The 13,316-nt window shown below is 47.7% G+C and overlaps 1 protein-coding gene across 3 annotated transcripts in view; it reads left to right on the forward strand.

Moving 5' to 3' along the window:
- The first annotated feature begins 299 nt into the window (after positions 1-299).
- Positions 300-13,316, forward strand: part of klhdc3 (kelch domain containing 3) — a 39,994-nt gene continuing 26,977 nt past the window's right edge. The window contains exons 1-6 of one of the 3 annotated variants that reach the window (XM_035403851.1): positions 300-675; positions 2,368-2,457; positions 5,095-5,378; positions 7,647-7,823; positions 9,864-9,979; positions 11,792-11,863. In XM_035403851.1, the coding sequence (XP_035259742.1) occupies positions 5,225-5,378; positions 7,647-7,823; positions 9,864-9,979; positions 11,792-11,863 (519 nt within the window). In that variant the 5' untranslated portion in view covers positions 300-675; positions 2,368-2,457; positions 5,095-5,224. Of the gene's footprint in view, positions 676-2,367; positions 2,458-5,094; positions 5,379-7,420; positions 7,525-7,646; positions 7,824-9,863; positions 9,980-11,791; positions 11,864-13,316 lie in introns of those variants that run through there. The other 2 variants (XM_035403852.1, XM_035403853.1) reach the window with 2 other exon arrangements.

Genomic DNA, 13,316 nt, shown 5'->3' on the forward strand with positions numbered 1-13,316 from the left:
AACCAAAAGAAACTGACTGAAGACATCGAATCTTTAAAAAAAAAAAATAATAATAATAATAATTATAATAATAATTATAATAATAGGAAGCATTTTATACGTTCTGCCAAAACTTTGCCCTGTAAATTACAACATGCCCTGACCAAAATAGGGCCTTCGGTGTACTTATAACTTCAGTCGTAGAAATATGCACTGTGGGACTTACAGTTTCAGCTACAAAAGACCCCCAGTGGAATATTAAATACAGTGTCCTTATAAAACTCCAACTCCCAGAATGCAATAGTTAAGTTTTATGCGCAGAATCGTATTAGGTGTGCCGACCTCAAGTAAAAAAAATCCAATACATTGAAATTGATTTTGTATCCATAACTATTTCAGCAGTGCATGAGTTTGAATTTGCATCTTGATAATACATAATACCAACCCAAAACCTGGAATCAAATTGAATTTACTAGAAGAACAAGTGCTCCGATCAATTGTTGTCAATGTTTTCCCGTAACCTGGACAGAAACTTAGCAAGCTAGCGCTGTATATTGCACCGGCTAACTAGCAACTAGCTAACCGTTCGGTAGTTAGCAATAGCTAGCGCTGCATGTTTCTGGTCGCTGTTTTTCATTTACAGTCGAGCGAGCGGTCAATGTGGAGGCCGGAGCTGAATCTTTCCTTAAGTGAAAGGTATGCGTTTACAAGTGTTTTCTTCGTAGCTGTCTTGCTTGTACACATGCTTCCAAGATATCGTTACTACCCAGCAAGATTAATCGGCTATATGGATCATGGCGTTAGTGTTTATCTTTTTGAACCTCGACACAAAATAATTGCGTCTAAAGTAAGCTAACGGAAGCCTCCAATCTGCTATTACCAGTTGGCTAACATGCTATGTGGCCTTAGCAAGCTAATGGGGGTATTGATCTTTAGGGGGAAAAAATATATAGCTAAATGTGTGACGGTTCACTGAAGATTTTCCATTAATTTGCAGCCAGTGAACTTCAAAGTGTAGGTGGATAGCTGCACTTAATGCTGTAGAATTGCAAAGGTACACTGGGACTTAGCCTATGTTAGCTTGCTAACGTTTAGTGTGCATATTCATTGACACTTTTGACAACCGCATACACCGTGTCCATATTCTGAGTGACTGTGACCTCGCAAGTCACCCTGTGTGTAGTAAAGTGTGTAAAGCTAAGTGACGTTAGCCAACAAGTCTGTTATATTTGTCCCTCGCTTTGGGGAGTTAAGTTGGTTAGCTAAATTAACTAGATTGTTTGGTCGCTACTATTATAGTTGTAACGTTATTTGAGGTTATTGTCTTGCGTCACCCACCCTTCGCAGCCAGCGATCTGGAAATGAAATACTTCTCCGAACGACCATAACCCGACTCTTAAATAACTGCATTTGCTTCAAAATGGGCTACAACATTGTAACACGCGAATATATCGAATTCAGTAACACTAGCTAAGTTAGTTGAGCAATTCGTCATCGATTTATAAGACAAGTTTTCTCGATTGTACTTAGCTACGTACGGTTCACTGCCATGTCAATGCTCCATGATCGTATTTACTCAGTAGATGACCAGTAAACGGGCGTCTGACGGTTGTTTTAACGTTAGATGTAGCAGGCAGCTATTTTAGATAACTTATTTTATTATACCCCCACGTGTCTGAGTTCAGTTTTAACACCTTCAACCTTGGCACAGTCTTGCTCGAGGTGTTCATAGGCTGTACTACACTACTGCTGAACTCCATTATACATATATGTCTACGGGTGTTTACACAGTGTGTGTGTGTGTATATATATATATATATATATGGGGGGGGGGGGAGGAAGAGAGATAAAATGAAATAAATCTTAGCTATCAAGCAGTATTTTAGAAGGCACAAATATATTGCAGAGCTAGCTAGCCTTACATTTTAAGGAGCCAGTGTAACCAATTGCCTGTACACTGGAGTAACTAAACAACAAGCACCCATTTATAAATGTCAAGTGTCAGAATGAGGTCTGTTTCCCGTGATGCGGTTCTGGCCGGATGATGTATCTACTTGAAATAGCGTGGGCTGTATAGAATACGGGTCCCGTGCCAGGAGTTATTTTTATAAGAGCAAAGGGAAGTTCTGTGCTTTGCTGTGGTGGTGTGGAAATCCTACCCAGGTCTAGCGCTCTTCCTTTCTAGGTTTGAACTGCAAAGCCGGTACGCCGGTTGATGTTGCGACGCTCATTTTGTATATGAATCGGCCGGTCGCTGCGTCCTTCTTGGTGCGTTTCCACTGCTCCCGCTTTGATGCCCATTTATGCTTTGATACTGTGAATTGCTATGCAAATGTAGGGCACGCGCGGAGCTGGGCTTTGGAACGTAACGCTCGTACTGCTTTTTAGGTTCTGTCAGCGACGGACATAGGAAGCGCGGCTGTGCCGCTCTCGTGCCAGGTCATCCAAGGTGAATGCAGCTGACTTGACTGGACTGAGGTCAGTGGTGATAAGTCTTTTTCCCATAATTGGCTTGATCTTGGCAGTACTTCATCTTCACTGCATTTTTAATGTAAGCTGCGAAATACTTTTGCATTAGCCTGCATTACAGTATATCAAGTGACAAGACTGGATGGGATCAATGTCCTGTTCTCATTCGTAAATATTATACCTGTTTGGGAGAATGTACTTTTTTCCCCCCTCACCCCTGTGGTTGACTGTCCTGGAGTGTCACAATGCTCCCCAATTCACAATGTCTTATATCATTCTCGTTGACTGTGAAAAATCTTTCCAATTGCAATCCAGCGACACTTTTAAAGTCTCTAAATGAACAGTGATGTCTCTTTGGTGGCCAGTATGAGGAATTTAAGGATGAAAAAACTGCTAAAGTCTGAATAAGACAGGCTTAACACCATAGTATTTGTTTTCTTTGGTTCTTTTATACAGAATATAACTATTATTGTTTGGCTCTCCAGAACTGGTGTGGAACGTGCTGGGTGCTGTTGCTGTTGTAATCATTGTGTTGGACAGCCGTTTGTTCAACCAGTTCAGATTTAGGATCTTTCTTTGAACTGTCGCTGCCTAGATTGAATTTCCATGCCTACCCTGACAGATCGCTATGGCGATTTATTTTTTTATTTTTAAAGGTCAGCCCCACTCCATAGCACAGTAGTGGCCTTCCGAAGCCCTAGCGTTTGCTGTGCGAGTCGTTTTCCCTGCTGCACTTTTCACTTAGCGCAAATTAACAAAAGAGATGGAAACCGTGGCTGCAGACTGGATCAATTGTGTATCAGGTCCCTGGCATGTTTGCTCCGTACACATAGAGGAGCAGGAGGTGGAGTGGGGTCTCTCTCCCCCACACATCTTTTCAGTCTCTCTCTCTCTCTCTCACACACACACACACACACACACACTCTTTCACACTCCTTCTCTTTTTTATATTCTTTCTGTTTCTCTCACACACACATACTCCTTTTCACACTCCTTCTGTTTCTCTTTCTCACACACGCATACATACACACACATACGTATACTCTGTTTTTCTCTCTGCACATGTAGCCTGCTGATATTGAAACAGGAGGTGGGGTGGTGCTTCTCACGCACACTCCTCTCTGTCTGTTTCTGTCTCACACACACACACATGCTCTCTCCTCCCTGTCTGTTTCTCTGTCTCACACACACACTCTCTCTCCTCTCTGTCTGTTTCTCTCTCTCACACACACACACTCTCTCTCCTCTCTGTCTGTTTCTCTCTCTCACACACATATATACACATTCTTTCTCTCTCTGTCTGTTTTACTCACACACACATACACACATGCTTTCTTTGTTTCTCTTTCTTTCGCATATACACACGCACATGCACAGATTAAAAAAAAACTTGATACACTTTAGATCAGTGACCTTCAAAGCTGTGTGTCAGACAGGTGTAGTGAGGACTTCATGCTGAGAGAGGTAGTGTGTGTCAGACAGGTGTAGTGAGGACTCCATGCTGAGACAGCTAGTGTGTGTCAGACAGGTGTAATGAGGACTGTGTGCTGAGACAGGTAGGGTGTGTCAGACAGGTGCAGTGAGGACTTCATACTGAGAGAGGTAGTGTGTGTCAGACAGGTGTAGTGAGGACTTCATGCTGAGAGAGGTAGTGTGTGTCAGACAGGTGTAGTGAGGACTCCATGCTGAGACAGCTAGTGTGTGTCAGACAGGTGTAATGAGGACTCTGTGCTGAGACAGGTAGTGTGTGTCAGACAGGTGCAGTGAGGACTTCATACTGAGACAGGTAGTGTGTGTCAGACAGGTACAGTGAGGACTTCAGTTCTGCTTCCTGCTGCTCATCTGATGAAATGTTCTCTGGTTTCCATGGTGCTGTGCCGTTATCTATAAGGCCAGAAATGACCTTGGATTGCCTTTGCTCTTGGTTTCATTAATCACAGTAATAATAATAATCATTAAATATGTACATATACACACAGGCATTGACAGATAAATAGCTCAATGAAAAACAAGTCACTCAGTGTTTCTCAGTGGAGTACAGAAGACTACAATGAACTGTCAATCGCCGACTCTCACGCAATCGACCTTTCTGTCCACGGCAAAACGCAATGGCTGCTTATCTTAAGTGAGCTTATGACAGCTCCTCCCGTTTTGGCGCCGGCCGTGCCGTAGTGGCGATTCGGCTGCTAAGGGACCAATCGTAGAGCCCCGAGCCGTGAGGCTTCACCCGTCTATTTTCAGAGTTCCCGGCGACATTACAAGCACGTTCCTTCCCTCAGCCAATCCGCTGAAGCCTCGTGTTTGAAATCAAACCGTGCGACAAATCGATTGGGCGAGGACGCAAAACTCTTTTCGTGATTGGAAGTTGCGCTCTTGTTGGCCCCACCCTACCCGGGAGAACGACACGAATCTGCCTTTTGGGAAACCGTAACGTATTTGGCCTGGGTCACCCTCGTGCCCTCTGGAGTTTCCAACGGAGCAGAGATAACGGGGTGGTGTCTCTTAAAATACCGCCTGCGTTGAGATAATGCGGAGCGTGAGAGAGCGCGGAGGGCTGGGCTGGGCCGGGCCGGGGTGGGGGGAGTCAGAGGTGACGCCGCGGCTCTTAATCCCCCCGTTCTTTCCGGAACGTTCTTTCTTCTCCAGGGTCGGGGGACGCACGGAGGGGTGCGGCATGCTGGCGGGCGGCCGGGCGCGCGCGGCGTGACTGACCGAGACCAGCGGCCGCGGCGGGAGGCGGGCGGCGGACGGCGGGAAGCGGGCAGAGGCGGCGGCGATGTCGCGGTGGACGGTGCACCTGGAGGGGGGGCCGCGGCGGGTCAACCACGCGGCCGTCGCCGTGGGACACCGGGTCTACTCCTTCGGGGGCTACTGCTCGGGCGAGGACTACGAGACCTTGCGGCAGATCGACGTCCACGTCTTCAACGCAGGTGAGGGGCCGCCGCTCGCTGGATTGGCTTTGACCCGGGGGTGTCGAGACTCCTGGCGGACCGCGGTGTTCCCGCTGGGTTTTGGCATTTTTCAGCACTTCTCTTAAATTTGTATGATGGTACATTTTGGGTAGAAATGTAGGAGAAAAGTATTTTTTTCTTAATTCTCCAGGAATTGTTTTGAAGATTGCCAGCATGCATGTTCTCCGCAGGGGCGCAGATCCATTTCAGTCCTCAAGTTCTTCTTTCCTGTGGCATCTTCTTTTCTTTTGTGTTCGTTTTGGTAGAGAGACACTTTTCCTAGAAAATTCTCTCAAATGTGCTTAATGTGTTTTCAGATTTTGCAATTCATTGATTGGCTGAATTGACTAGTTCAAATGCCTTGTTTCCAAGGCCTAAATTGGTAGCTGACTGAAAGGAACAAAGAAGTGTGCACCCAACCCCCCCCCCCCCCCCAAAAAAAAAACAAAAAAAAAACTGGAGTTTCTCCCCCCTCTACTTGTAGGTGTAGCAGCCATCTGTATGAAAATGAGTGCAGATGCCGAAGCAGGTTTTTTATGACTTCTGTGCAGAAATAACTGGTTTTACTTCTAAACCTGTTTTTGCATCTGCAACTTGTCGTGTGTGAACAAACTGAAACACACATTCATTCATCTCAGAAGTGTTTTTGAGTTTTTAAGTTATTTTTTTTCTGCATGAAGCGTGCTATCTTCCACAAAGCAACGGCCTGCTCTCTTGAGTAATGTCTTGCTTTGTGGGAGATTCAGTGTAGAACGAACTTAAAAGCTTAGAACTTAAGCTTCTTAAAAGACAACTGAGCCTGGTGGTGGTCGGCTGCGTTTTCCAGTAATGGGAAGAAACGGACAGGCTACTCGCGCAATTATGCGGTTGTCCTGGGATGTCCCTTACTTGTGAATGAACCGTTGTTATGTTTGCGGCCAAGCGGAGTTTACAAGGTCGTGGTGTGTAGACCGCTTGTGCAGTGACACGTCGCCTCGGACGTAACGCACTGTGAGTTTAACGTGACCCATTTAGCCGCTGACCTTCAGAGGTTTCGCAAGGCTAGCCGTAATTGCGAAATTCAGACTCTGACGTTGACTTTCTTCGGGCTCTCGATCTGTTCGGTTTCTCTGTTGGAAAGCGACGCGTTAACGGCTTCACTGTGGCTTCGCTGTTATAGCGCGTGACGTCCATTTAAATTATTTCCTCGCGTGCTACGCCGCACTTTTGGAGGAGACGGTGCCTCTGACGCCGTGTCAGGTTTTATAACGCGGTTGATGCGGACGTAGAAGTAATTTAGCTAATTATTTAACTAGCATTCTCAGGCGCCACACTTCCTTCTTGTAGGAGGTGAGTAACGCTCAGTCGTTCCGTTGCTTGTAACCGTAGCAACTCCATAATGACGAAGGCATCGGGTGTAGGCAGGGCATGGTACCGGTTATAAAGCTCCGCTATATTTCCTGAATTGAAATGGAATAGAAAGAGCACAAAGGAAAGATTTATGATTGGGGAAAGAGGGGTTTCTTTTGTTGCCATAGATACAGCATTGTTTTCTCCTGGACAACATTTAGTGGTGGAGGAAGTGCCACAGTGGCTAAGCAGTGGCGGTGTGAAGTAGTGAACCGTGGTATTCCCATGGTGTAGCCTACACCTGACCTGGTGTGGACATGGCTACGTGATGCCAGTTTTGTGAATCAGCGCATGTTTACTGAACGTCTAACATGTTGGAGAGTGATTTTGAGTGTGAGGCTTTATTGATGTTTCTCTGATGTTTGTGGGGGCGTGCATTAATTCAGCGCTGTGCCTCCGCTGTTAACTCCCGGGGGATACCCTGTAGAGTCTTCCGCGGTGTCTTCTCACGCGTACGAAGCTTGAAATTCAGAGTGAAACTTAGCACACATAGCGCTGTTTATACTGAAAAATAGCAGGGACAGAGGTGGTGTTGAATGGTGTATGTGTGTGTGCCCTGTACACACCCGTCCAGGGTGTATTCCCTCCTCTCGCCCCAATGCATGCTGGGATAGGCTCCCGGCTCCCTCGCGACCCTGACCAGGAATGAGCGAGTGGCACGATGGATGGATGGATGGATGGATGGATGGATGGATGGATGGAGAAGTGGATCTGACTCAACCCTGACCCTGCCACAGTACGTGCGCAGCGGTGTTCTGTATGTCCGGGCGCTAAGTCGCGGTCTTCCCGACCGCGGTGTCCCTCCTGTCCGTGGATGTCCGGTGGCTAATTCGCGGTCTTTCTTTCCCCCGACCGCAGTGTCGCTGTCCTGGATGAAGCTGCCCCCGGTCAGGACGAGCGGCCGGGAGCAGGCCCGGGAGGTGCCCTACATGCGCTACGGTCACACCGCGGTCCTGATGGACGACACCGTCTACATCTGGGGCGGGCGGAACGACACCGAGGGGGCCTGCAACGTGCTCTACGCGTTCGACATCGGTGAGTGAACGCCAAAACTGGACTTTTGACTCGGAGGTTGCAAGTTCAAATCCCAAGCTGGGCACCATACATAATATGCAGCTCTATAAATGGTGGGATAGTGGAAATTCAAGCGCTGTTTGTCAGTCTGGATAAAGGTGGGAAAATGTATACGTGTGTTTTCTCAGGCTAAACGCTTTGTTTTGTCCTTGGAGTAACCTTGACTGTGCTTTTTCCAAACAGTCTGCAGATTTAGCCTTAAAGTTTTTGGCTATTTAAGGAAGCACATTTTTCACCTTATTGACCGTCGCAACCCTTCTGAGCCACTAAATATTAAACACATTTGATTTTGTCGGAACGGTCAAGACGAAAAAAGGCTATCAGAAACTCAGTTGGAGCCGACCTAATACGATTTCACACATCTCACACGGGGGCACACACCCACTGAGGTGAGACGGGCAAGATTTTACTACTACTCCTAAGACTGTCAAATCGCTTAAAATATCGTCTAGTCTAAGACCAGCATGACTCAAGTTTTCAGTTCTTGCCGGTCTCTGGCTTGTGTAGATAAGATTTTACCCAGACACATTTGCAGTATTTAAAAAAAAAACAGCCCAGTTTGTCCTACTCTACCTTATCAAAGTTGTGATACATTACAAACATTACAAGTTCACATCCGCGGTTTCGCAACTAAGATCCGCGGTCCTGAGTACGTCATATCGGTACTGTTATTAAAGCTAATCATCCTAATAACTCTCGTACTCTTGCACGTACCCAGCCCTTGGTAAACAGCCCAGCCTTCAGGTAACTGTTAGGTCACTTATTGGCTGTTATTCATTATTGAAGAGGTATTTGGGCTGTTGAATTTCCGAAGAGGCGTGGTCACCACTGTGTACTGCATTTCTATAAAAATAAAATTAAAATGTTCTACTTTCAGTTGGAGCTGTGAGGATCCTGCCTGCTCACGTTCCTCATTTTAGTAATCGTGCGACATGGGGGGACTTTACCTGCTGTTTTTGTGGTTGAAGTTGTTTCCTCTTTCGGTACACTGACCCTGACCTGTTACGAGGTGACGGGGGAAGAGCTGCTTTTTGCAGATATGGCTCTGGGTGTTTTTGTGAAAGAGAATGTTTTACAGTACGTCAGTGGGACTGCCTGGTTAAATTAAGGCCATGTAAACGGAGGGAAATCTCAGTTCAGTTCAGCTTTATATGTGTAGCGCTTTTTTGCAGAGACTCAGTCACAAAGGCGCTTTACAGTATCGTTTCACCACGTGCAGATGCATTATTTCGAAGGCCTCTTTTGAGCAGCCTTGGTTTGCTGCTTGCTGATTGGCCAGAACGGTTTGCTGCTAGCCGATTGGTCAGAACAGTTTTCTGCTTGCCGATTGGTCAGAACGGTTTGCATGCTGAAGGAGGCTTGTCCTCCAGTCCTTAAAACCGTTCTCTGGCCCCACCCCTTGAAGGACTGCCTCATAGAGACCCTGTTGTATCTCCTCTCCGCTCTGCGTTGGCATTCTTCTCCGCTCACTGTCCTGTGCACGATGCCCCCCCCCCCAAACCCCCCAAGGCCATCTCAGGCCAGTCGTCCGTCAGACGTGCCCTGAATTCGAGAAGAAGGCAGTGGCCTGTTCAGCCCCCTTTGAAAAAACCCCTGCCCTGTCCTCCAGCCAATCAGGAGTGGGGAACGGGCTGCTTGATGCGTTAATTTTAACACGTTTGGCCATAAGATCCCTGTATGACCCCTGTGATACTCCACACCCCCCCCCCCCCCCCCCCCCCCCCCAAGCAGAGAACATGCCTTTCACTGGAAACCATGCGGACCAACTCACTGAGACATACCTGCATTTTCCTTAGCAGGTGCTCTTATCCAGGCCAAGATCCACAGCTTGCATTCCGACACCCTGTCCATTCACACAGCTGAATGTTTTCTGACGTGGTTCAGGTTGAGTACCGTCGCTCAGGGGTACAATGGCTGTGCCCCCTACCTGGATTTGAACCTGCAGACCCTTCTTTCGCAGCGGGTCCTCGTTAACACCCGTCCTCTTTGTCTCACCCCCAGGCACCCACAAGTGGTTCACGCCCGCCGTGTCCGGGATGGTCCCGGGTGCGAGGGACGGGCACTCGGCCTGCGTGCTGGGCAAGACCATGTACATCTTCGGGGGGTACGAACAGCTGGTGAGCACGTTTTCCAAGCCTTGTCGTTATTTAACCCTCCTGTGATGTGAACCTCGTTTCCTATTGGCTGCTGAACGAGAGGAATCCAAGCTCGTACATCCAACAGGTAACACAGGAGATAAAAACTGTGCGGGGAGGGAAAAACGAAAACTCTAAATCGGCGATTTATTACCCAGCATTACCCTGTATCTGCACCTCCGCTCTGTGTGTTTGTATTGGGCTGCAGACAGATCGCTCTGTATTTGTTACTCTGGGCCAAAGCCGGTGTGGATCCGGGCTCATATTATCACATTAGGGAACATTATAGCATTAGAGAACATCATGGCAGCAGTCGTCCGGAATGCCAGGGCAGTGGCCCTGGAGAAGAACACATCTCTGCCGAAACCATCCGCTCTCAGGCTGGGAGTTTTTACTGCGCACCCAGGCAGTCGTTATTAGCGTTGTTTATTTCCTCTGGCTAATATGTTCTTCCAGAGTGATAATCATACCATGCAAATGGCATGTGCGCTTATGCAAGTACATGTACGTAAGCGTCTGCTAGTATGTATAGCCAGCGAGAGGTTGGTTTCGCCCTGTTCCTGGAGGGTGCTGCTTTTGTGACTGCCTGTTTAACAGCCCCTGGGGAGATCAAGTGGCATTAAAGTGGATTGAATTGAACGTCTGTACGAGTGTTATAAAGTGCTTTGGCTGTAAAAGTAAACGTGTGTGTGTGCGTGTGTGTGTGTGTGCGCGTGCTTGTGTGTGTCTGTATGTGTGTTTGTGTGTATGTGTGAGCGTGTGTGCGTGTGTGTGGTATTTGCGTGGTGTGTGTGTGTGTGTGTGTGTGTGTGTGTGTGTGTGTGTGTGTGTGTGAGAGAGAGCATGTATGTGTGTGCATACATGTACGTGTGCGTGTGTGTGCGGTATGTGGTATGTGTAAGTGGTGTTTGTGTGTGAGCGTGTGTGTGTATGTGATATGTGTGCGCTGTAGCAGTGATAGTACAGCTTTTGTTTGCAGTCCTGTGTGCAGGATGCTAAATGGAAGGCCTGATGCTAAATTCAGGTGCATTAGTAAAGGGGTGAATAAGGCATTGGAGCGCCTCTGGCAAACGCAAAGCAGGTGAATAAGTGAAGGAGAAGACAGGCATTAGACGAGATCGACTGCTGCCTCCAGGGTTCCCGCCAATCTTGACATTTTCATCCTGGAAAGTAATGGACAAAGCAGGGAGAGCCATCATTTGTTCCGCTGTTCTCAGAAAGGTCAGGTGTATTCTGTGCAAATATGAAGAATGTGTATCTCTTTACACAGAGAGATAGAGATGTGTGCAGCAGGCTCCCCCCGCTCATGCAGGGGAGGTGGAGGTCCACAGGGTGTTCAATCACAGCCTGGCCACAGTGCTGGATGCTCTCTGGCCTGTGGGTCAACAAGAAGCCTAGATGGGCTGAATGGCCTGTTCTCCTCATTATGTATTCTTATGTTCTAGATTTGCTGAATGGCCTGTTCTCCACATTCTGTATTCTTATGTTCTCATGATCTAGATGGGCTGAATGGCCTGTTCTCCTCATTATGTATTCGTATGTTCTTATGTTGTGTATGGACTGAATGGCCTGTTCTCCTCATTGTGTATTCTGATGTTCTTATGTTCTAGAAGGGTTGAATGGCCTCTTCTCCTCATTGTGTATTCTGATGTTCTTATGTTCTAGAAGGGTTGAATGGCCTGTTCTCCTCATTGTGTATTCATATGTTCTTTATGTTCGGGGTGGACTGAATAACCTGTCGCTGTAATCTGTCACTGTGCATTCATTACGTTTACCTTTCTCCTCTGCTTCCAGGCCGACTGCTTCTCCAACGATATCCACAGGCTGGACACCACCACCATGGCCTGGTCTTTAGTCAACGCGCGGGTGAGCGGAGCCCGCCGGCCTTTCGCGGGCTTGACCCGCCGTTGCCGTGGCGACGTCACCCGGCTTAACGGGCTTCCTGCGGAGCCCCGCCTCAGAACCGTTCAAAAATAGAAGCGCTGAACTCCGCGCGAGCCGCTCTGCTCACCAGCCTCTCTGAGGAGAGCGCGGCTTCGGCTAAAATGGCGACACAGGGGCGGAAGAGGAGAGCGCGGTGGAAGTGGTTCATGGGTTATTAATAATTAGTCGCTGAAAGCAGGGAGAGGAGATGGTTAGAGGTGTTAACCCTTTAAAGAATTTTAACCCTGTGAGATCTCAAGTAGTATTTTGTCCACCCAGACTGTTCATGGTCTGGACGTTTTCAGGTCTGGTTACAGTACGTATTACAATCTGATAAGTATTTACTTACACGGGTGTTTTTTTTTTGTCCATGATACCTTTCTCTCAGGGCATTAGAGGACTGTATTCTAGCTGTTAAGGTCTATTATGTTATATGTGCTGCTAAGTTCTAGTGAGCTGTATAGATGCAGTCCAGGCTTCCAGCCAGATCCAGCTCCAGAATGTTTGCGTGGGATTCCGTCTTCTGGCCGATTCTCCTGTTTGTTTTGCTTTACAAACGGAGGCCAGCCCCACGCTGCCCCGTCCTTTCTCTGGGCGGTTCGCGCTGGAACAGTCCAGCCCCCTTTTTGCTCCAATGCCGTTTGTTTCAGTCTCTTGTTCGGTGGTTTTTCAGCGTCGACTGTTGCCGGGGTAACCTGGTTGCGTGGACAGGCCGGAGGGTTTTTTTTATGTTGTTTTTTCCTTTTGGCCAATCACATGATGCCTTTGTGCACGGTGCGTCTTTTCCCATTTAATGTCGAAATCAGGAAGATATTTTTATATATTTTAGCGGCCTGTTCACGGCGGTGGCGGTTGGTCGGTCCCAGGTTCCTAGGGGGTTCCCGGGTGGGGGGGTTCCCCCGCCAGGCCTCTGGGGGTTTTTAGTGTCAGACCTACTGTTTGCTCTCCAGCTGAGCGCTTGGGGACAATTAGGCCGAGCAGTTAGTCAAACACCCTTCTATTTCTGCAGCCTGAATAGCTGTGCTGGCTGCCAGGCCCTTTGTGACAGAACTGTGTGTTTGGGAGCACAGTTGCATTTATTTATATGAAGTTAAACCTCTGCTTCAGCTTCATTTGCTTGCTCTGTTCCTCTTATTGATTAATCCAGTACCTGCTCGTATTTGGGGTAATTAAATAACTGGTGAATCCAAGGGGACCTACAGGGCTGTCAAATCCCTTCTCGGGGTCTGCTGAGACCTTGTGCAGTTTGTTAAAACTAGCAGGAAATGGAAACTGCGTGTGTGTCCTCAGGCCTGGGTTTCCGAAATGCTTGTTCTTCAGTTTTCTTCTTCTCTACATCCTGCTCTTTGCAAAGACCGATTTTTTTGTTTCTGAAAAGATCCTGGGATTCCACCCC

This window comes from Anguilla anguilla, chromosome 2, assembly GCF_013347855.1.
Source record: "Anguilla anguilla isolate fAngAng1 chromosome 2, fAngAng1.pri, whole genome shotgun sequence".
Classification (NCBI taxonomy): Eukaryota; Metazoa; Chordata; class Actinopteri; order Anguilliformes; family Anguillidae; genus Anguilla; species Anguilla anguilla.